The sequence below is a fragment of the Mastigoproctus giganteus genome, chromosome 6 (genome assembly GCF_048544385.1).
Source record: "Mastigoproctus giganteus isolate SK-2022 chromosome 6, ASM4854438v1, whole genome shotgun sequence".
Taxonomy (NCBI): Eukaryota; Metazoa; Arthropoda; class Arachnida; order Uropygi; family Thelyphonidae; genus Mastigoproctus; species Mastigoproctus giganteus.
The window spans coordinates 80,931,470-80,953,068 of record NC_143580.1 but is presented as its reverse complement, the minus strand read 5'-3'; the positions used below and the strand labels follow the sequence as shown (position 1 = coordinate 80,953,068).

The 21,599-nt window shown below is 37.1% G+C and overlaps 1 protein-coding gene across 2 annotated transcripts in view; it reads right to left on the bottom strand.

Moving 5' to 3' along the window:
• LOC150084435 (dual specificity tyrosine-phosphorylation-regulated kinase 4-like) overlaps positions 1–20,695 on the bottom strand; it is a 268,389-nt gene extending 247,694 nt beyond the window's left edge. For both annotated transcript variants that reach the window (XM_090375223.1, XM_090375226.1), the window contains exon 1: positions 20,385–20,695. In XM_090375223.1, coding sequence (XP_090231349.1) covers positions 20,385–20,447 — 63 coding nt within the window. In that variant the 5' untranslated portion in view covers positions 20,448–20,695. The remainder of the gene's footprint in view (positions 1–20,384) is intronic.
• Positions 20,696–21,599: the final 904 nt, after the last annotated feature.

The window sequence follows — 21,599 nt, the reverse complement described above, 5'->3', positions numbered from 1 at the left end:
GTTATAATGTAGAATTTGTAATTTCCAATAGCAGTGGTTTAAGACTGGTTTATTATATTTATTAAACTAACATAACGTGGGAGGGTTAAATGCATCGTACTATCTTATTATGCAAAGTAATGGAATAGCTTAGATTGCCAAGTTTTATTTTTGATGCTATAGTAGGCGAGCAATTAGACTGTTAGGTTATTCTTAAAAGAGTAATCAAGGCGACAGTGGGTATCATGCAAGGTATATTTTACGACTAGATTGACATTAATTTTGTTGTACCACATAGATAGAAAGCAAATCAATTTTTTTCACAGGGAATAATAATATTATTGTTGAACGAATGTTCAGTTCCTTCGAAAGAAGTTAAGGCAATTATATCAGAAAGACGCATTAAAAAATAAGATAATATAAATAGCAAATAATTAACATAATCCAAATAGCAATTAGATATAAAGGGTAAAACTTTGAGAAACACTAGATATAAGAAACAGTTTTATGGTAATTTGAGAATGTGAATTAGTTCCTGCTTGATTGGCGGGCCATTTCATATTAGATTTCCCTGATATCACAGCAGTGTTAGATCTTAAAATAAATTTCGTTTTTTATTTTCATAGCGAGGAAAAATGCATGCATAATTTGTATCATGTGTTTGAGTCATATGGATTAATGATTCGGTGAAGGTTGGATTTGTTGCTACTCGGGCTCATTTCGCCTTGGTAACCTTACCTCAGAAAAGGTAAGGTTACCAAGGAAAGCCTCACAGGAAAGCAGTGTTCTGCTGCTCTTGTTTTCCCCTACCTCCCCTCCCCAACCGATCGGTTTTCAAAATTGCACAACACCACGCGACAGATACGTGAGATGAATTTAACACAAGGCCACGTTGTGGCTGGCGCCAAATCCAGAACGTTTTATTCATTGCTATTATCACGCGGATGATAACAGGGTAATCCGTGTGCTTAAGTACTTGGCCGTCGACCTCTTTGGGAATTCAGTTCTCGGGTACTCATCCGAGAACTAAACACAGATCGATTTTTCTGAAAAATAGCGGGTTGCCTTACTTTTAGATAATTATGCTGCGGATTTTCATTTTACTTCAATAGAATGTATATAAGTTTTTTTTTTTTTTTTAATTGTTCAGTGGATGCTTTGCAAATATAGAGTACACAAATCAATCTTTTCGATACACATACTCTCTTAAAGCAGGCTGTGCGACGTTGAGTCTGGATGCTCACGGAGTGTTCATTCGTTTCTAGATGGAACTTTAACCCTGTGTTAGTTACGCAGGATCGATTCGATCCGGACAATATTTCAGCAATTTGTGTTTTATCTCCTCCGTACATAAAGCTAATACTCCTACTACCTGTTCTCGAAAATTTTTCTTTTTGAACTCACCAGAAAATTCCAGAATGTCTGTTAATTATCACACAATTAGAAAAAAATCATGATTAAGTTACACCTAATTATATGCACGTGTTGATTGACATGTGTCATGAAACGTTATTGATAGCAAGTTCCCTTTACTGCGGCGCGCTTTCCTTCAATCGGTAACGCTTTCTAGTTTTGTGACACAGATGCATCGGCAATTTTGAAAATTAATTAAAAATGTTTTTAATTTAGAATGTGGATTCCTTCCGAGTTGTGTTCAGAAACGGTGTATAAGGTTTTGAGGTGTATAAGGCCTTGAATGGGTTGAGCACGCTAAATTCTGATGGGATCCTTCCACTTGTTCAGATTACGAACCTAAGGGGGCATAAATTCAAATTAAGAAAAGACAGATGTAGAATAGATGTGCGGAAATTTGCCTTTAGCCAGCGGGTGGTTAATTGCTGGAACAAACTTCCATCCGTCGTTGTGGAAGTTGATAGGTTGAATAAATTTCAGGAGGAACTGGACGGGCATTTGGAGGGAATGGTGTGATTTTTTTTTTTTTTTTTTTTTTGGCTGATGCTGCATAAGCTCATACACTTGCTTTCTTGCATCACATGCCACTACTACTACGGCATCTTCGGGGATTCAAGGTGCCGTTATTTCGATTTTTCCGTTATCTAGAAATTTTTAATATATTTAATACAGAAATAATGAGGCTAAATAAGAAATAGGGAGATTAAGAATGGAATTTTATTAACTGCGCATAAAAAAAACAAACATGTTGACGATCCAATGTTATATTCTGCTATTAATACACTCCTACTTATGCCCCGTTCTATTTTCTGTATTATATCAAGCTTAGTCTGTTCAGTAATACAATGGTATCATCACCATCCTCCCCATGCCCGTGGAAAAGGCCCGGGTTCGAAAACTTATGGCCTTTTTTATGGTCTTTTATTAGGTTTTTTCCTGTTGGTCTTTCACGGTGGCATTGGTCTCTCATTTAGCGAGGGTATTGCAACAAGTTACCTCAGTATTGTAAATTAACAGAAGAAATTTGTTTTCCCATCAAGGTTTGAGTTGAAGTAGTCTATTTATTCTGACGAAAAATGATCAAAAATCCTGGTACTGAAATTAATTTAAAGTTCATAATTTGAGTTTTTCCTTAAACTTGAAATATTTAATTTACACATTTGATTTAAAATTTTTGTTCTAATTACTCTTAATCATTCTTTCAATTCATTTCATCCCTCTTTCTGTGAATCAATGCTGAAATGGGGTGTTGGCGAAAAAGGTTCGGTACCAAGGTCATTAACCCCACGCTAACTCCAGAAAGGATATATATATGTCACAGAGAGTGAGTAGTTGCACTCTTTGTGAAAACTACCTCATTGGTTACATAATCATTATGTAAATGGCGGTAGAATTGTTTATGAAGTAAATTGGACTTTCTGATGAAACTTCGCAGTTCAATGCTTCTGGCAGCAACACGCGATTCTCTTGAACCTGGTATGAAAAAAAAAAGTGGTTTCTTGGAACAGTCCCTCTATAAAATTTTCATCTGCTTTTTTGTGTGAATGCACGCGCCATTTAGACAGGTTCATAGCTAACAAAGGAAACGCAATTAACAGAGATAAAAACAAAAACGGATATTCTAATAGTGCGGAGGTTGCCATTCACAAATAGATTCCAATATAATATCACTCTTATTTATCTAGAGACATCTTGCCAGAAAATAAATTCTGTCCTTGGTACAGTAATGGGAATTTTTCGTGAACATCAGAAATTTGTGGAGGTAAAAAGATAAATTAGACATGACCACAAATATTCTTTCTTTCTGTTTTCGCTTTATCGGTTTTTACGACTGTTATGGCTTCAACCAGAGAGAAACATGGAATTTATTTGTGTCGCAATAATAATTGGAATCCACTTTTAGTTGTAATTTTTCAACTTCAGTATCCGTTGTTACTGCAGACGGCTTAAGAATTGACTGTAATTTCCATCTAGACGTCCACCCCCCCCCTTGCAAAGTGTGAGCAGCCCTCTTTGCAGGTGCTGTGAAAATTTAACTTGTACCTCAGCATAACAATATGAAGGAGATGGGCCAAAAAAAAAAAGAAAAAATGAGGGGGGAAAAAATCAGTGAGTTCATATGAAGCGGTTGAATGAAGATTAGTTCAAATGCTTCATAACTCAGTAAAATTTTGATTTAGCTGCTCCAGCAAAATGTCAACTCTCTATGAGAATTCTAATTATCACATCTGCCTTATCTGCCTACTTCCACAGCTAACCAATTTTTAAACAAGATAAATGGGGAAAACGAAGCGCAGGAGTTGGACTCAAGTGTAAAGATAAGAGAATGCTAAACAACTCGAGACCGGGGGAGGGAAAGAATGGCAAGAGAGCATTGAAGTTCTCATGAATGTTGTTTGATCCCATCAGTATTGGATCATTTCCGTAATGTGCGGAATGGCAACTAGATGATGAGCAGTGACATCGGGTTTAATAGTTTGTGTTATGGTTTTTCGTCAGTAGTTCTCTTTGCTTTTGGATCTGATTAATTACCATAAATAACATTTCTTTCATGCCTACTTTTGTCTAGAAACAGCCCAGATCTCCGTTGGAGAACCAATATTGGTATTTGATAGACAAAGATGTTGCATTGAAATATCCCAAAACTTAATGGGAACTTCAGAAAAATCCAGTTGAAAATGCGAATTAGGCTCCACCCCCATCACATTTCAGTTTCTTCCAACCACAGGAAATAGATAAATGTTATAAAAACTGAAGGTTGTTGAAAAAGTATTCAAGTTCATTTTTAATTAAGAATGATCATACTTAATACATGTTATGTCCACCATAGTCCATATGGATGCGAACAATGCTATACCGCCGCTATGTGGGTTTGATACCTTTGGAGAAGTTGCCATCCAAATGCTTCTTGTAATATCAGAAACTTCTAGGAATTTTCAAATGGTAATGAGATGACAAGTTTTTTTTTTTTTTTCATATCCGGAAGCTCTGATAAGAAACCCTTCTCACACTCGACCAGTTTTGGATTCTTCAAAGCAGACAAACGTTAGAATGCATACAATTTAGAGGCAGTTAACTTATCGGTGACAGGCTGGCAAGTGGGGCAGTAAAATCATCGTCTGTGCTCAGAGGAAGCAACAGTATACTGATTTGAGAGACATGGTTAGCAGAACGTTTCCTAGGTGGTGGAGATGGAAGAGAACGCAAACACACTCATGCAAGTTCGCGTGTATGTACAAAACACGGAAGCAGTCTTTCCCCCCCCCCACTTGGCCAACTGGTGGCTTGAATCTTTAGAGAAAGACATAACGTGTAAAAAAATAATAAATAAAAAATTAAAAAAAAAGAAAGAAATAAAAACCTTGAAAGATTACGGTTCACGTATCTTTACTTAATTCGCCCAGTCTTCTCTTCCGCTTCCTGCGACATATCTTTCTCACTACCCCTCTCGGTTTCGGATAGTTTATAATAACACGGTGCCAAATGAGTTTTTCCTCTATTCTTCCCCTTACTTTGACCTAAAGTTTAAATCTTCCGATCCTGACGATCGTATTATGAAAAATAATTCTTGTACGAATAAAATCCTTCATTGCAGTTTAAGCTCTTGTCCTCAATTCCAGCAAATATAATAAGTCTGCTCGAAATAAAAATAAACAATGTCAAACTAGCTTGCGCCAAAATTCCCAGTATTCTGTAGGTAGCAAAGATCGTTGGAAAGAACACTAAAGCTTGGTGCAAGAGTTAAAAACCTTGGTGGTTTCACCAAGCTGGATTTACCAAGGTGCAGTGACGCAGTTTCTCTAGGTGCCCCAAGGTCGTGAGACCTTGGAAAAATTCAGTGTTGGTTCAGGACCACCATGTGACATTTTTAGGGTCAGATATGTGCGCCAGGGTCCCACATTATCTAATTTTAGCATTGTGTTTCACTGTATTTTCAATAATTTGAAGGAATTTGTTCTTTAAATTCTTTGGGGATGTTCTCGTGCTGCCATCCTTGTTAAATAGCAGTATTTATTTTGAAGTTTTTGCGTCACAACAAATTGTAGTAATTATGCGCGAATAATCGTTGATGAATATTACGGTTTTTTTGTTGTATATCGAAAACACTTATTACTTAAGTTACGCATTCATTTTTCTGATTTCTACCATTAACTTCTCGAATCCTATGTTATTGCCCAGGAGTATAAGCCGAAATTTTTTTTAATTTTTTTATCCAGTGGGGTTACTCAGAACACAAGGCCTGAGTAATGCCACTAGTTTGGTTTTTTAACCAAAGCCTTTGGTGACTTTTTGGCACTTTTGATTAAAAAAAAAACCCAAAGACGCGAAAATGTAAAATAGTAACTAAACAACGGAGCCTTGAATTCGGTGTTTTATCGCTTTATGATTTTGCTTCTAGATTCCAGGCAGCTTGAAACCGCTCCAGAAGTGGAGTGTTTTGTCATGAAAATATCAATACATGATTTTTTACATTATTCTCCTTATTTTCATGCCTAAGAAGATGGTGAATCCTCTGCTTACTCTTCTTTCCCTAAGCACCTCCTTTATAACACAATGCTGCTCTATTTATATGCTTAAAATTACGATGATCATCCCTTATAGAAGAAAATTACTTAACCATGTTTTTCCCAAATGATCCTGTAATGAGTTAGTTACATGCAAAAGTGTCATCTGAAGGAAAGAATAAAGTACGGTGCGCATGCAAACGCGAACTATAAAATAGTTAACATCCATTTCTGGAGGTTGGTTCGTATTAGATTCTGCATCCAAACTTGGAATATTAGAAAAATCATTCTAGGTCAAAGATAGCATAATATGGCTACTGGTTATTATAACCTTTTACCTTTCTTTGAAGAGTTAGAAGACAGACCATATCCTTTATAATATTATGAACTAAATTAAATCGACGATTGCCATATTCCATTACTTTGGGGTAAGTTGTGACTGTCATAAAAACTGGAACTATTAGATCCTGTCCCATGTCCCCCTTTATTTGACACATCTGGAATATAATTTCGTTCTAGCATAGTAATATTAATTATTTACAATTATGTTGTCCTCTACGTCTATACAGTGTTCTCCCCAGGACCTGTCGAATGGGCTCACCGTCCGGTGAATTTAACTGACCGCCCGGCTAAAAGTTAAGCGATTCTCGCGATACCGTATGGTTCAGCTCACTGATCTCGATCAATATTAATTCGAACATACTATGCGATCGAGGTTAATGCGACAGGAGCATATGTTTAATTATGCAATTAATTTTTGTTCTGGATCGCTTAAGTCACATTTATAAATTACGGAAAATTCTATAATATTACATTTCCCCACCCGGCTGGCAAAACTTTCTGGTAAGAATACTGTCTATGCATACATTATAAGCAGAGCTTGCCTCGGTACTGTGTACATTGAATTCGAATGAAAATGGAGTTCAGTTTATTTAGTTCATTATAATTTATAATTTTTATTTTACAAAAAAAAAAAAATCTTTATAGATATCTTGTATCCATTCTCTTAATAAGTATATTTGAAAACTGGAAAATTATTCATCGGAATCTAAGATACCATTTATAAGATGATAAATAAGAAGAATGAGGCAAGGATGGTTCAGAAAATCGACATTGGAGTTTAGAACACGATAATCAAAATTGGGCTTGTTGAGGTTAAATTAGAAGCATATTTGCAGATCTGCTGGGGCGATTCTCCATTCGGATATTCCTCCACGATTTGTGCTGGCTGGTAATATAATGTAATGTAAGGCTGAAAAGTATTTTACTAGTTTTTAATTGAATGTATTATACTTTTAGAGACACAAATAAGAAAAAGCAGAAGAAATATTCAATTTCCTGAACATATAAGCACTGTAACAAAATTGTTTTACGTATAGTGCATGCCTCCTATTGTGACCACTTTTATGAAATCCCGATTAGACATCTACTAATGCACAGAAAAAACATCGTTTATTATAATGAGCGCTTCAGTTTTTATTATCGCATGTGCAACGAAGTAATTATGTAATATTCCGATTTGTTCTTGAACTCCGACATGTTTCGTGGCTAGTTACTGATTTTGCTCTGTACAGTTCATTTAGTTGTCGGCGTCATTACTTCGTGAAAGAAAGTACTGTATCTGTACTCCTACAAACCATCATAAACAAACATGGAGAATTTTAAAATCAAGAATTGGAAAACAGTCGTCTGATTGTTTTACAATAGAGCATTAACCCTTTTCCAATTCTTGATTTTAATATTCTCCATGTTTGTTTATGATGGTTTGTATGGATTTCTAGAAATATGTCATTTTCATATTTCTTGATGACTTTCTTGAAGAAACAGTGATTAGTTAAATTATTTTATATTGCTTGATTTTAATGTATTTTTTCTCTCTACGTGCCTCTCTTTATGTACACATTTTCACTCTGCGTTTTTGTTTCTTTTGTTATTGTTATCAGTTTAGCCCATTGTATTTCCCTCCCTCTGCCCAAACAGAATTTGGAACGGAGTTCTAGCGCAAAACACGACTTATTAATTCAGAAAGACTGTGCAAATAAAGTTTTATTTTTATTGTCAAATTACGGACCTATTTCCCACGTACAGTATTACCCTTCTGCTAATGTGTGTTTTACTTTCATCTCTCCGAAATTCCTTTGTCTATGACGGGATTCTTAATCCCATTCACTTGCGAAGTTGCATCTGTTTGAAAATAATGCTTTTGTTTATGTATTCTAATGAGGTGTAACCACACTGATGTTTCTGCGTATTCAGGTTGGGTTACGGAGCATATGATGAAGTAGTTTCCATCAAATGAACAGAATAATACTAATAACTGCCTGCAGGGCTTTCAAAACGTAAAAAGAAAAATTTGCTAACACGAAGGACTTAACTTAGTGCTCGTTAAAAATTATCAAAAAAAAAATGATTCGTTTATTCACTTTTAGACTGTTCATTGTCATTTAAATCTTATTCTGTAATACATCTAGCACATCTGATAACTTCATCAACCATATAAGAAATTCCTCTAGAGAATTTTGTTTGCTAATCTAATTCAAGTGACAACAAATACGAAGCAGTACCGTCGCATTTCCTTCAGCAATTAAGTGAGAGTATATTGATAATGACGTCATCACCGTTATAGAAATATTCAGTTTTTGTCTCTAGAGGGTTGGGAGCTGCCGAACGCCCTTTACTTATGACAACAGAGCGCTAAAGCTGTGCTACTCCAAATCTTAGTCTTTAGTCACCGGGAGATACAAAAAATCTCCGTTCGTTTAAGTGACAAAGAAATTTTTCATTTCAGCTGAAACGGACGATAGGCAGAGCTGATATTTGAAGTTTTCTGCCACTGCTGGATATGTGCTTTTGTATTCTCCCGTTTAAATTTATTTAGCCAGTATCTTTTGCACTACACTGATTGGGATAATTGTAACGAAAGGAAGAATGCCATGTAAAGTATTGCTTAATTGTTGGCAGTGCTGTCTTTAAGGGCGAAGTATGTCGCTGCGAGGGGCTCGCCCTGTACACTGCACGAAAGATTTCATGTACGCATAAAGATTATTATTTTTTTTTTTTTTTGGTAGTTGTTGACGCATAGGTTTCTGTGGCCATAATGCACCTCCCAAGGTTTTTGCAGTACTTTGATCCAAGCCCGAGGCGGGAATCGAACCCGCGATCTTTGGGTTTCCAGGCAGAGGCACTTTACCCACCCGGCTAGCCCGGTCGGTTAAAAATTACTTCAGTCCGCAGATAAACATCAAAGGAAATATACAGTATGAACCAAACTCTTTGGGCCATGTTGAACAGTTTCTTTAAGGGTGCATGTAAGTCCATGACAATCATTCGGTTTTCTTTTCTTTACGTTTGTACATCAAATGAATTATATATACAGGGTGTTTCAGTTAAACGTTTCAGAACTTCTAAGAGGGGTAGGGTACATCCTGACAACTCGAAATCATATAGCAATGTGGGGTCGGAAATGCTTTCCTGAAGCGGTGTTGTACACAGAAGCACCATAAAGAAAAAGAGACCGTAAGTGAGAAATCGTTTTAATAATACATGAAAAGAAGCAAAAAAGGTACATGGATTAAAGTAAGTGTTCGAAGTTTCTTCCACGGGCTACAATGCACGCCTCACATCTCCGACGCATGGACATCCGAACATTCTGGAATACTCCAGGCGAATTTCGAATTTCTTCGGCAGCTACTGCGATTCTTGCAACCAGCTCCTCAGCATTGTCAACAGGGGTGTCATAAACTAGCGATTTCATATGACCCCAGAAATAAAAATCAAGACATGATAGGTCGGGTGACCGAGCAGGCCAACGCACGGGACCACCACGTCCGATCCACTGTTGACCAAATGTGACATCCAGGTAGTTACGAACATCTCCGCTATAATGGGCAGGGGCTCCATCGTGTTGGAACCACATTGTCTGTTGCGTCGATGCAGAAATCTGTTCATCTCTCAAAAGTTGTGGCAATACTTGCTGCAGAAAGATCAAGTAGATAGGTCCGGTTAGACGACACGGTAACAGGTAAGGTCCGATGAGGTGATCTCCCATAATACCGGCCCATACATTGACCGAAAATCGAATCTGTGCTGCACGACGTCGTATTGCATGCGGGTTCTCGACCGCCCAGATACGGTCGTTATGCGTGTTGAAAATTCCTTCCCTTGTGAAGGATGCCTCATTTGAAAACAACACTTCAGCAGGAAAAAGGGGATTTGTAGCACATTTTCCAAGGTACCACTGTGCGAAAGCAATACGAGGTTGAAGAAACTTCGAACACTTACTTTAATCCATGTACCTTTTGCTTCTTTTCATGTATTATTAAAACGATTTCTCACTTACGGTCTCTTTTCTTTTTATGGTGCTTCTGTGTACAACACCCCTTCAGGAAAGCATTTCCGACCCCACATTGCTATATGATTTCGAGTTGTCAGGATGTACCCTACCCCTCTTAGAAGTTCTGAAACGTTTAACTGAAACACAGTGGGACGAACTGATGATGTTACCAACAGCAAACTCAAAATGGGAAGCATTCAAGGAACTAATATTGGTGGCTACCAGGCTTTACATACCACTAAGAAATATAAACTAAGAAATATAACTAAGAAATATTGTTCAAGGTTTAGGCCTAAATGGTTGTCAGATGGACTAATGAGACATGTGGCAGAGAAGAAAAATGCATGGGATACATACAAATTAATGGGTGACATGGAAGCCTATGATAGATATAAGTTGGTCTGTAACCAAGTCACAAAGGAGATTATGCAGGCAAAGGCAGACTACGAAAAATCCTTGGCAAAGGATGCAAAGAAAAACAGAAAGGAGTTCTTTACATACTTGAACTCGAGAAGGAAAGGGATGAATCAGATTGGTCCACTGGATATTGATGGTTCAACAGTTGAGGATCCTGCTCAGGTGGCTAACAATCTAAACGAGTATTTTGCATCTACATTCACGCATGAGGAGTTATTCAGGAAGGAGAATGATGTAGGTAAAGTAAACATTGGCAGTGAGCTGGATGATTTTGTAATAACTGAGAGGACAGTGGAGGAGAGATTGTTGAGGATAAACATAAAAAAGGCACCTGGGGTGGATGGGATCTATCCAGTTATATTAAAGGAGGCAGCAAAGGAAGTATGCAAACCCCTAGCCATAATTATGAGAGCTTCTTTGGACTCAGGGGAGGTACCCATAGACTGGAGATGTGCAAATGTAACCCCAATTCACAAAGGAGGATCAAAGGCTGACACAAGTAATTATAGACCTGTTAGTTTAACTTCTGTTCCAGGTAAATTAATGGAGGCACTGGTTAAAGAAGCACTGCAGGATCATCTAGACAAGAATTCAGTTATAGCTCAGACGCAGCATGGTTTTGTTAAGGGCAGGTCTTGCCTGACCAATTTGATTGGATACTATGATGTAGTCACAAAAGAACTGGATGCAGGGAATAACTTTGATATTATATATTTGGATCTTAGAAAGGCTTTTGATACTGTTGCACATGGAAGACTGCTGCACAAATTGGAGCAGTGTGGCATTGGAGGCAAATTGCTGCTATGGATAAGGGGATGGTTGAGTGGCAGAAGACAGAGAGTGGTAATCAATGGACACTGCTCAACGTGGACTAATGTTATTAGTGGAGTTCCTCAAGGTTCAGTGTTGGGTCCATTGTTGTTTTCGGTGTTTATGAATGATATTGATGATGGGATATCAAGTTTAATGTCTAAGTTTGCAGATGATACAAAGGTTGGCAGGGTCGTTAAGGACACTACTGACGCTATGCTGCTGCAACAGGATCTGGAAAGGTTGAACAGATGGGCTGAGAGGTGGCAAATGAAGTTTAACATTGACAAATGTAAAGTACTACATATGGGTAACAGTAACCCCAGAGCAATGTATCAACTCTGCGGTACTACACTGACAGTGGTGGAGAATGAAAAGGACCTGGGGGTAATTGTGCAGGCAGATATGAAGTTCTCTGAGCAGTGCAGACGAGCTGCAAGAGTAGCTCATGGTGTCTTGTCAATGATATACAGGAATTTTTCTAGCAGGGATAAGGAGGTGATTATTCCCTTGTATAAGGCAATGGTTAGGCCACATCTTGAGTACTGTATACAGGTCTGGAGGCCTCATTTCAAGAAGGATGTAGAGCTGCTGGAACGGGTACAGAGAAGGGCAACAAGATTAGTAAATGGAACAAAGGGTTGCTCTTACGAAGAAAGGCTTAAGTTTTGCAAATTACAGAGTCTGGAGACTAGGCACCGGCGAGGTGATCTGATAGAGGTGTATAAGGCTTTGAATGGTTTGAGCATGCTCAATGCCAATGGGATTCTTCATCTTTCTCAGAATAATCACCTCAGAGGGCATAAATTCAAATTGAGGAAGGACGGATGTCGGATAGATGTGCGGAAATTTGCCTTTGGCCAGCGGGTGGTTGGTTGGTGGAACCGACTTCCATCACTTGTTGTTGAAGTTGATAGCCTAAACAAATTTAAAGCTCAACTGGACAGGTATTTCGAACGAACGGAGGGGTGAAATGGGAGTGGTGTGTGTGGTTTTTTTTTTTTTATTTTGGCTGATGCTGAATAAGCTTGCTTTCTTGCATCATATGCCTCTACTAATGCTAATGCTAACACCCTGTATAAATAAAAGTTTCTCTACTTTTGGTTCATACTGTACTTTCTTCGCATTCTTGCTCCCTCATTTAATAACGCAGATTATTTTCCTTATAGATCTTTAAAAAAGTACGTGCATTGATAAAGAGCGTCTTGTACATATGTGCGTGCGAGTAAGATTCATCCATTGTAAAGGTTACCGTTAATGTTCAATGAATGCAACAGCCTTCTCAGTCTACAGGGTATGGCGGCAGCGTGCTTAATATTAACGACGTTATTGAAGTTCTGGTAGTATGGAAATTTTTTCTCATTATTAATTTTAAGCGATTTTATTGTTGAAAATTCCTTCTTAACGAATTTTTTTTTTTTTTGCTTTAACTCTTTTACAATCTGCCAATTTTGTGTTGTACTGGAAAGCATAAAGCCAACGTTTTTCATTATAATACTCGTCTTCTTCGGATAAAAGAAACCTAAAATGTACTCAGATCGTCGGTTAAAATGGAGCCACTGTCGGCAGATGCTTTTATTATGAAGAGATAGCTGGAATCAAAAAAAAAAGCAAAAAAAAAATAATAATAATAATAAAATAAATAAATAATAATTATAAAAAGTATTTTATATTTATACATTTTAAAGAATTATTTAAATAATATGAAAGTTCGGGTTAGTAACTGAATGCGATTCCGATAGTCCTATAAACAAACTCAGACTAATTTTAAAACACGAACAGAAAAACTCTTCATAGTTTGAACTGTTATCTGTTTAAAATAAAGGCCCCATGTTCGGAATACGGCTACGGAACTGCCTTTAAGATTACCAGGAAAAAAGCCAGGAATACAATTTGCTAAATATATTTAGTTAGGAAGTTGTAATCGGAGCGACAAACACATAAATAACATGTCTTGCCATTCATCCATGATTAAATCGCCTTTCGTTTCTTCCCCCACCTTCCCCAAGTATTCCCTCGAACTAAAATGCCCGTTGTAACACTGCGGACAAAATTGTTTTCGTTGGTGACCTACTTTCTTCGGTACTTGTCTCCTTTTTCTGACAAACTTGTATTTCACGTAAAAACAGCAAGTTCGATGTAAGAGTAAAAATAAACATTTTCTTCTCAAACGAGGATCACCGCTTAGTTCACTGTGAACGAGCTATATAGCATAAATGTATAGAAGTCCATTTTCTCTTCTCTATGTTCGATATTAAAGCGAGATTCGTGCCGTCTGAAGTCCGAGGAGGACGATTATTATTCTATCACCCCGAACTCGGAGTGGATTAATCATGTGTAAACTTCCAGCTCTAGAAAAGAGAACATGTTCTAACAAGTTTTGCTTATTTACCTTGTTTGAAAATGCGCAGAATAAGTAGTTTATTACTAAAGATGGGAGAGATGCGGGCATTTGGTACTGCACCTCATCGTTGAAATTATCTCCGTATTTTGATAGAATATAAAAGGCCAGAACAGAAGTCAGTCGAATACCTTGTCATCCATCCGTTTTGGCGCACGTGCATACACTGGCAACTTGTGGTCTTTTACATATGAAAGAACCGGTAACTGACTCTAATATAGTTTTTCATTGAAGAAAATGAATGTTTTAATTTATTCTTCGGATCATCATGTTGGGTCAGTAGAGTTTTACACTTTGGCTAAGAAAATATCGTGTAATACTTTACATGCGCGATTCCCATAAAGACACAACCGAATCTTCTTTAATATTAAGAAATATTTCACTTGAACCTAACTTGCAAATTCATCGCGTTCACTGAAACGATGGTATGGGGGCCATGAGCACTCATTAAATTAATTGGGGGGGGGGGCATGCCGACTGGTTGGCATAAGAAAATGTTCTTATTGATGAGAATTATATATTAATGAAATCAGATATGTCACTGATTTCGTTAAAATATCAAAATAATATAAAATCCAACCAAAAAATAATACATGTAACAGAAGATACGCCTAACTGTAACCAAAAAAGTTACGGTAGCTATCGTATATTATCACTACGTTATTGAAAATATAAAACGAGAAAGTTTTGTATAGTTCCGAAAAATTATTATTATTCAAATTAAATATGAATCGAATAGCAAACGGTATGAAAAAAAAAATGTAATAAACACTCAGCCAGTTTTAGGTTCATTTTATGACAGGCTGATCTTATAATTTATTATAAGATCGAATGCTTTAAACAGTAAACGAAATGTTTAGCGTTAACAGCAAGGATAGCGTTTCTAAGTTTGTTATTCAGTTGCAAAAACCGAAACATCTTGTGTTAGGCAGGAAAATTTGTTTTCCTTCCAGCGTGCGCTACGTACCCAAACGTGACAAATACGAATGTGTACCGAATAGGTTAGCAGGGCCATATAAAATCTTTACTGCAGTCACTATAATAATTTGGTTAGATTTTGGCCATTTTATCTATTTTAGTTTCGCTCAATCACTTCACACTGAAAGTGAACCATACCTCATATCAGTATAGCTATCTACTATTTTATTCTGAGTAAATTCACCTGTAACACCATAATTTGATAGATTAAGTACAATTAGCTGATTGCGTCAAACACAAACACGGAACTTTATTATTACCAGTTTTTTTGTTTTTTAAGATGGTGTTCCAGCAAGATGCACTACGATGTGTTCACGTGTCAAACATGAATGTTTCTTAATTAGATAGCCAAAAACGTTATTGAAAATCATATAAATCTAGTTGAGAACGCGCGTTACGAATTTAACCGAAGCGGAAAAGGGAGCACTTGTAATAATTTTGCGAGTTCCAACTTGCGCAGAAAAATTAGAAAGACCTTGGCTCTTACTAATTTTAACATAGTTGTCCTCCTATAAAAAAGATAAAGCGAGTTGATAGCATTTCTGGTGGTACTGGAAGGTTTTATCGGTTTCCTTTTGAGATGTTATGTATTTTTGGTTCACTTTTTTTCTCTTGCATAATACTTTTAAGCTTATTAAGTTCCGAAACTTTTGCGGATTACGGTTTCTGTTAGACTTGCATTTACATTTAAAAGCTGTTTTTTTAATATTATTTGGGCTTCTGTTGCACTTTTTCAAAGAGAATTTGATGCATTTTCGCTGTTCAGTAAAATTACTCGTTTTAAAATGCCAAGAAACATTAACTCTTTCTATCTAACGCACACTAATTCATACAAGTACGTTACTATGTCTTGTGGGTCACTGAATATGTTGCAGAAAGTCGTAACTCACTACGACGCTGCAATTTGGAGACTAGACTCTCCAAACGAGTGAAAGGTAGTAAAAGCACCTTTCATTCCAGATGGAAAATCTCGGCTATGTAGTGGTATGGCAACTGATTGGCTCTGCCGAGCATTATAATTGTATACTATGGCAGTTGTGTCGATTGGTATGGATTTTTTTGTGTGCATATTTATTGTAATTTTAATTGTAAATTGGTAGATATTTACAAATTGTAAATATCTAACAATTTGCTAACATTTCATAGTATCGCTGTCCAGTGACGGAACAGGTGCGGGGTCCAGTCGGTGTTACCTGTTCAAAAAATATGGCCCAATCATGAATGTGGCCGTAAATCCACACCACACTGTCACTTTTGGAGAATGCAACGGGATCTCTTGGATAACTCGAGGGTTTTCTGTTGCCCAAATGCGACAGTTGTGCGTATTCATTTGTCCATTTAAGCAGAAGTGGGCTTCATCACTCCAAAGGATGTTCCATGGGCAAGTGATATCCACTGTCATTGGCGCCAGAAACTGAAATGCGTATGTGAAACGAATATCTGCATCACCATGCTTTAGCTGCTGTAGCATGTGCATATTGTAAGGACAGTACCGCAACACCTGACTCATTACTAGCCTTACAATGGAATACGGCATGTCCACTTCACGAGAAACAGCTGGCACACTTGTACTACAACATGGAGATTGACTTGATAAATCTACGACAGCCATAGCCACATCTTCAACACGAGAGGAATCCACTCGTTTTCGACTTCTACCTGGTTGAACACCAAGATGCCGTGTCGCTTCAAATTTCGCAATAATTTTGCGGACAGCACAAACAGTCATAGGTCCACGCCTTATGCGCTTCTGACCCCGGAATTCTCTGATAGCCGCAGCTGCATTGTTGCTGTTTTGATATCTTCACTAATAGCGCCTTTTCCTGCAACAACGTTGTTGGCATTGCTACTATAGTGCAGGCTGCTTTGAAAAGACTGCTTTGCTTTTATGCAGTACAGTGGAGCTGAGTAGTGGCGCTGTGACAATAACTTACGATTATGCAAATAATCGTAATTATTTGCATAATCGTAACTAAGATAGTTACGCGCCATACAGTGACAAATTTTGTAACTATTTTTTTCCCAATAAATCGCAAGCGCATTCTTTATTGTACCTGTTATCCAAATTTCTCTTCAGTACGAGCCTTAGAACTCGCTCCAGAGCCCTTTACATAGCGATACTTTAATTTTAACAACTACTTTTAACCCCTAGCACTGTAGGATGTGCTGGCTATTTTTTTTTTTTTTTCCTGCTGTAATCTGGTTGTACGAAATAAAGGATTATTTATTGATTGAAACAAAAATGGTAGGCAGGAAAATTTAATGCACTGATATATTTTCTAGATTTAAGAAATTCGGTCAATGACTGGTTGACTAGCACCCTATTACGATTTTTATAGTCTTAAAAAAAAAAAAAAAAAAAAAAAAAAAAAAAACTTTCATCTATGTTTAAAATTGAATTTTTACCTTCCTGGACAACAAAAAAAAAAATTCCTTTTGAAACCAGTTCAAGGTAAATTCCTATGTATTACGTAAAATACATTTTTTTAGGCTTCCGGTCATGTTATGAATCTACTAGATCAGTCAGAACTGAATGCAACTCTTCACTGTGAAATTTCAACGAATAATTTTTATATAAAGTAATTATATACAGCAATAGACAGTATAATAAATTATAATTTCTTACACACAGTGAAATTTTCACTTTGTGTGAAAATAATATTTCAGTTTACAATACCCTTCTTTCAGAATTGGAAAGTTACTTCCATAATCAAAAAGGTAAAGTTGTTACCTCCTCACACGTACAAAAAGGTAGGTATACAAAGACTATTTCTGGCCAATCACTCAGACTATTCTCAGCTCGGCCTGTGTTTACAGGAGTCATTTTTTATAGTTCCACACTTCACAAATAGTGAGATGCTTTTAGAAAGAGAATAACACGCTCGATTTCGAGAGTTATTACCAGCGTGTGTCTATGTTTGTAAATGCGTAACCTTACTTATAGTGATGAATGATAAAGTTCACGTGCTTCACTTCTTACCTCACTGACATTATTTCTCAATAGTGCCAAGCACTGAATCAATCGCATCCTATTTCGGTTTAACAGAAAGATGGGGTTTTACCGTACCGGGGACAATGACCCATAAACCCGCATTTCTGAAATTGAAGCATTGCGCCAATGCATGACGTAGTGCCATGTTTAAGTGTAAGAGATTTTTTTTTAAATAAATCTTTCACATTGCAATCGTTACGTATACTTTTTTTTATGTATGACAGATAAAAGAAAATATCAAACATCGCTGTTTTGTTTTAAAAACTGCCAAAGGAATGGATCTGTTGTGAGATGCGAGCTTATTTTGAATGAAAATCAAAAACATTGTGCTAGTCCTCCGTGTATGTGGATAGCCATTACAAGAAAACAGTTGCAAACGAATTATAAAGACTACACTCGAATAAGATTAGACAGTGTGAAAATTAAAAACTAGTAATGCCGATGATCGTGGTGATACATGCAGTTCTCACATTAAGAACTTATTACTTTTATATAATAAAGATTATCAGGCACTTACAGTATTTCCAGAAAACCCATAAAGCGATATACGCACTGCTACTTAGTAGAGTTTCCCCTTAACACAGCGCCTAATCTCATATTCGTATATATACACTGATTCTGATGCCCGGGCATCGGAATGAGTTTTTTTTCGTAGTAAAGCTAGCTAAAACTCGAGGAAGCATCGATTTGTATTTGGCTAGGAAAGCGCTTTTTCACTTCGAAATGTTCAGCCACTCTCAAAATTTGACTGATGTTTCCTTATTGTTCAAGTTCTGACATACTGGCAGATAAGCAACTCACCACAATGAAGAGCGGCCACACTACTTTGTTTCAGTCCCCACAAACTGACTGAGCGCCCATGCCTGAACCAGTGATTAAGTATTTATATCTGTATACTCCCAACCCCGCATGCTCAGACGTGAAGATACGCAGAGGCATTGCACTCTTCGACATGTTTTGGTTCTCTATCAATAATAATAACTCACTAATTAAAATAAAAGATATGCTAGTACTTCCACGGTAAAAATTACAAGCAATGTTTAGTAATAACATGATATTATAAATAAAAGCAGGAAAATTTATATAAAACGAAGAATTTTCATACATTGTAACTGTAAAATATATTGTAACGCAGTATAATTGGGTAATTTTTTGGTTCAAGAACATCTGTATAATCCGATCGCTAACTTCACTGGAAATCTAACTGGATGAAGAAGCCACGCCATGATTATATAGTAAAAATTATGATGGTTATTAAAGTAAAGTATGATCGTATTGTTTGAAAGGAAAAATGGAAAGAATTTATCACTGGATTTGTCTATATGTAATTGCAATACCATAAATGCAAGCAGTAGAAAATAATGATTTCTTATACCTTAGCTGTTGCCTTTCTTTGGTTTATATTAATAAACAAAAGTGCTCAATGTATTTTTAATCAGTGCCTCTTTAATCAGAATTTTGTGGAAACCTTGCTAAGGATAGTCTCTCATTTAGTTGCAACGAAACTATTATTCTGCGCATTATAACAAAGTTCCGATTGATTATAATAAATACGAATAGCGAGTGGGTTGCTAAAAAGCGGTGTTTCCTTCTTTAAACAATGGCTACTTGGTACGCGTGAATATTTTGCAGAATTTGCTAAATACGACTCTCATAATGAATATGAAATTAAAAAGTGATGATTAGAATTGCGTCCTTACAGAATAACTTAAGTGTAACAGGTATTCCATCCCATGACTCCTGCCCGATAATAATATGCAAAACTTCTGCGTATTTTATATTTGCATTATTTAATATGAATAGTTTGTGTGCTGGAAAGCTTTATAAATATCTGTTCTTTGTAGGTTTTAACATGCATTCGTCAAGTATATGCGGGTTCTGGCAACCCTTTTCCGGAACCCAAAATCAGGCTTTCAAGTGCATTTCCTTTCTGCAACTGCCAAGTTATTTATCATTCGAAGCAAGTTGCAAAAAAAAAAAAAAAAAAAAAACGGCCGATGTTTTGTTTTTAATTTCTTTTAAAATTCATAGCACGTTGTCGGGTAAAAACTCACCGGGTTTCCAAGGGTTCCGAAAACGTAATGAGAATCGTAGGAAAAGAGGCGGCTAGGCCTTGGCAAGAGATCGATATTAAGCGGACAAGTCAGCAGACGTGGCAATAACCTTTAAACATCAGCCGGCAGCTAGGTAACGAGACCAGTACTGACGGCCTTTGGGTAGGCATCCCTGCAGAACTGGGCGATCCACGGTGAAGAATGATTTACAGGAGCACTGAACATATACATGCTATCATCTTCCTTTTTCACGACCGTACCCCAGCATATGCATGGAATCTACTGCATTCCCGACATATCCGCATGAATTTATGAAGGTGTGATCCCAGTGGAAACGTGCAGCATGTCACTTTTTTGTGCGAGGGAGACAGAGATTTTACAGGTGCTGAAGTTCAAGTATAAAACGCTATGAATTATAAGCTAAGATATCTTTGTTTCCGCTTGCGTAGCATTGCTTCGCCTTGTAAATTACAAAACAGTGAACTAGTGAGAGGTTTCTTACCTTTAGCAGCGTGTCTCTTTGAATGTGAGGGAGCTGTCGCTCTGAGCAAACTTCCTCCGCCATGCCCAAGGTTGAAGGGGAGGAGATGCGGGAATCCGGATCCAGATGCAAACTTTAACTTGCACACAGGTCGAGTCACAGAGCAATGCACTAAACAACCAGCAACGTCCCACCGCAATTTTTCTTATTTACCCCAACGTCATTGTAGCCTAGCAGAGGCGAGCATATCTAGCAGACAATTCAGTAGCACGCGCTCGCTCTGCAAAGCACCTTGCCTAATATAAAACGACCGCTCGCTGCACGGAGGAATGTTTACGTCTGTCGAGTGTCCACCAACCAATCACGTGGAGAGAGCAGGTGGATTTTCTTCTGGAGCCAACAGGTGGCAGTACTAACCGCAGAGAGTGTTGAAGAAGACGTCATTTTGTAACAGTCGTGTCCAGGTAAAAGCACTAAGTAAAAGAAAAATTGGAAGCATTTTGGCAAGGCTGATTAAAGGTATATTTACACAGATTTTTTTCTGAGAATATATGAAGAATCTTCTTCGTGTTCTGGCATTGTACGAAACATTTAAATAAAGCTAGATGAGATTTAAAGTAAAAATTGGAAGAATACTGATATGATTTTGGATTTATTCATGCTAAGCTATGTTACCAAAAGTATTCGGACACTAACGAAAATCCACATTTTATGCAAATGTTGTAGGGGACTTCAGTTTTAACTCTGTAGCAAAGGGATAAAAATAAAGCGGCAGAAAAAGTTTTAATTACAACCTACATGCAAAGCTCAGCGAATTTCAATGTGGGATGCCACGAGGCAAGAATTATGCTATCTTTGTGGAATTTCGGGGCTTATCTGTATTCCAAAGACCTCCGTCCGAAACATCCATTTGAATACAAACGCAATTAGCCATGCCAAAAGGAAACATCGACCAGAGAGAGCTGACATAAATATTCCGAATATAATTTGTACATATTTACATCGTTAGTGACTCTGAAAATGGAAAAAAATTATTTATGAAATAATAAATTATTGCTTAACAACGCATGTAACTTGTATTCCTTCCTATTAATTCTTCGGTCAGTAAGGCTACACATTTTTGAACTAAGAAATTTTCGAATAGCGTTTGAGAATGTACAAAAATAGTGGGTAGTATGCATACTAATCACTATTTTTGTGGTTAGTATGTTCGCACAGTATTGCTTAAATAGGAAC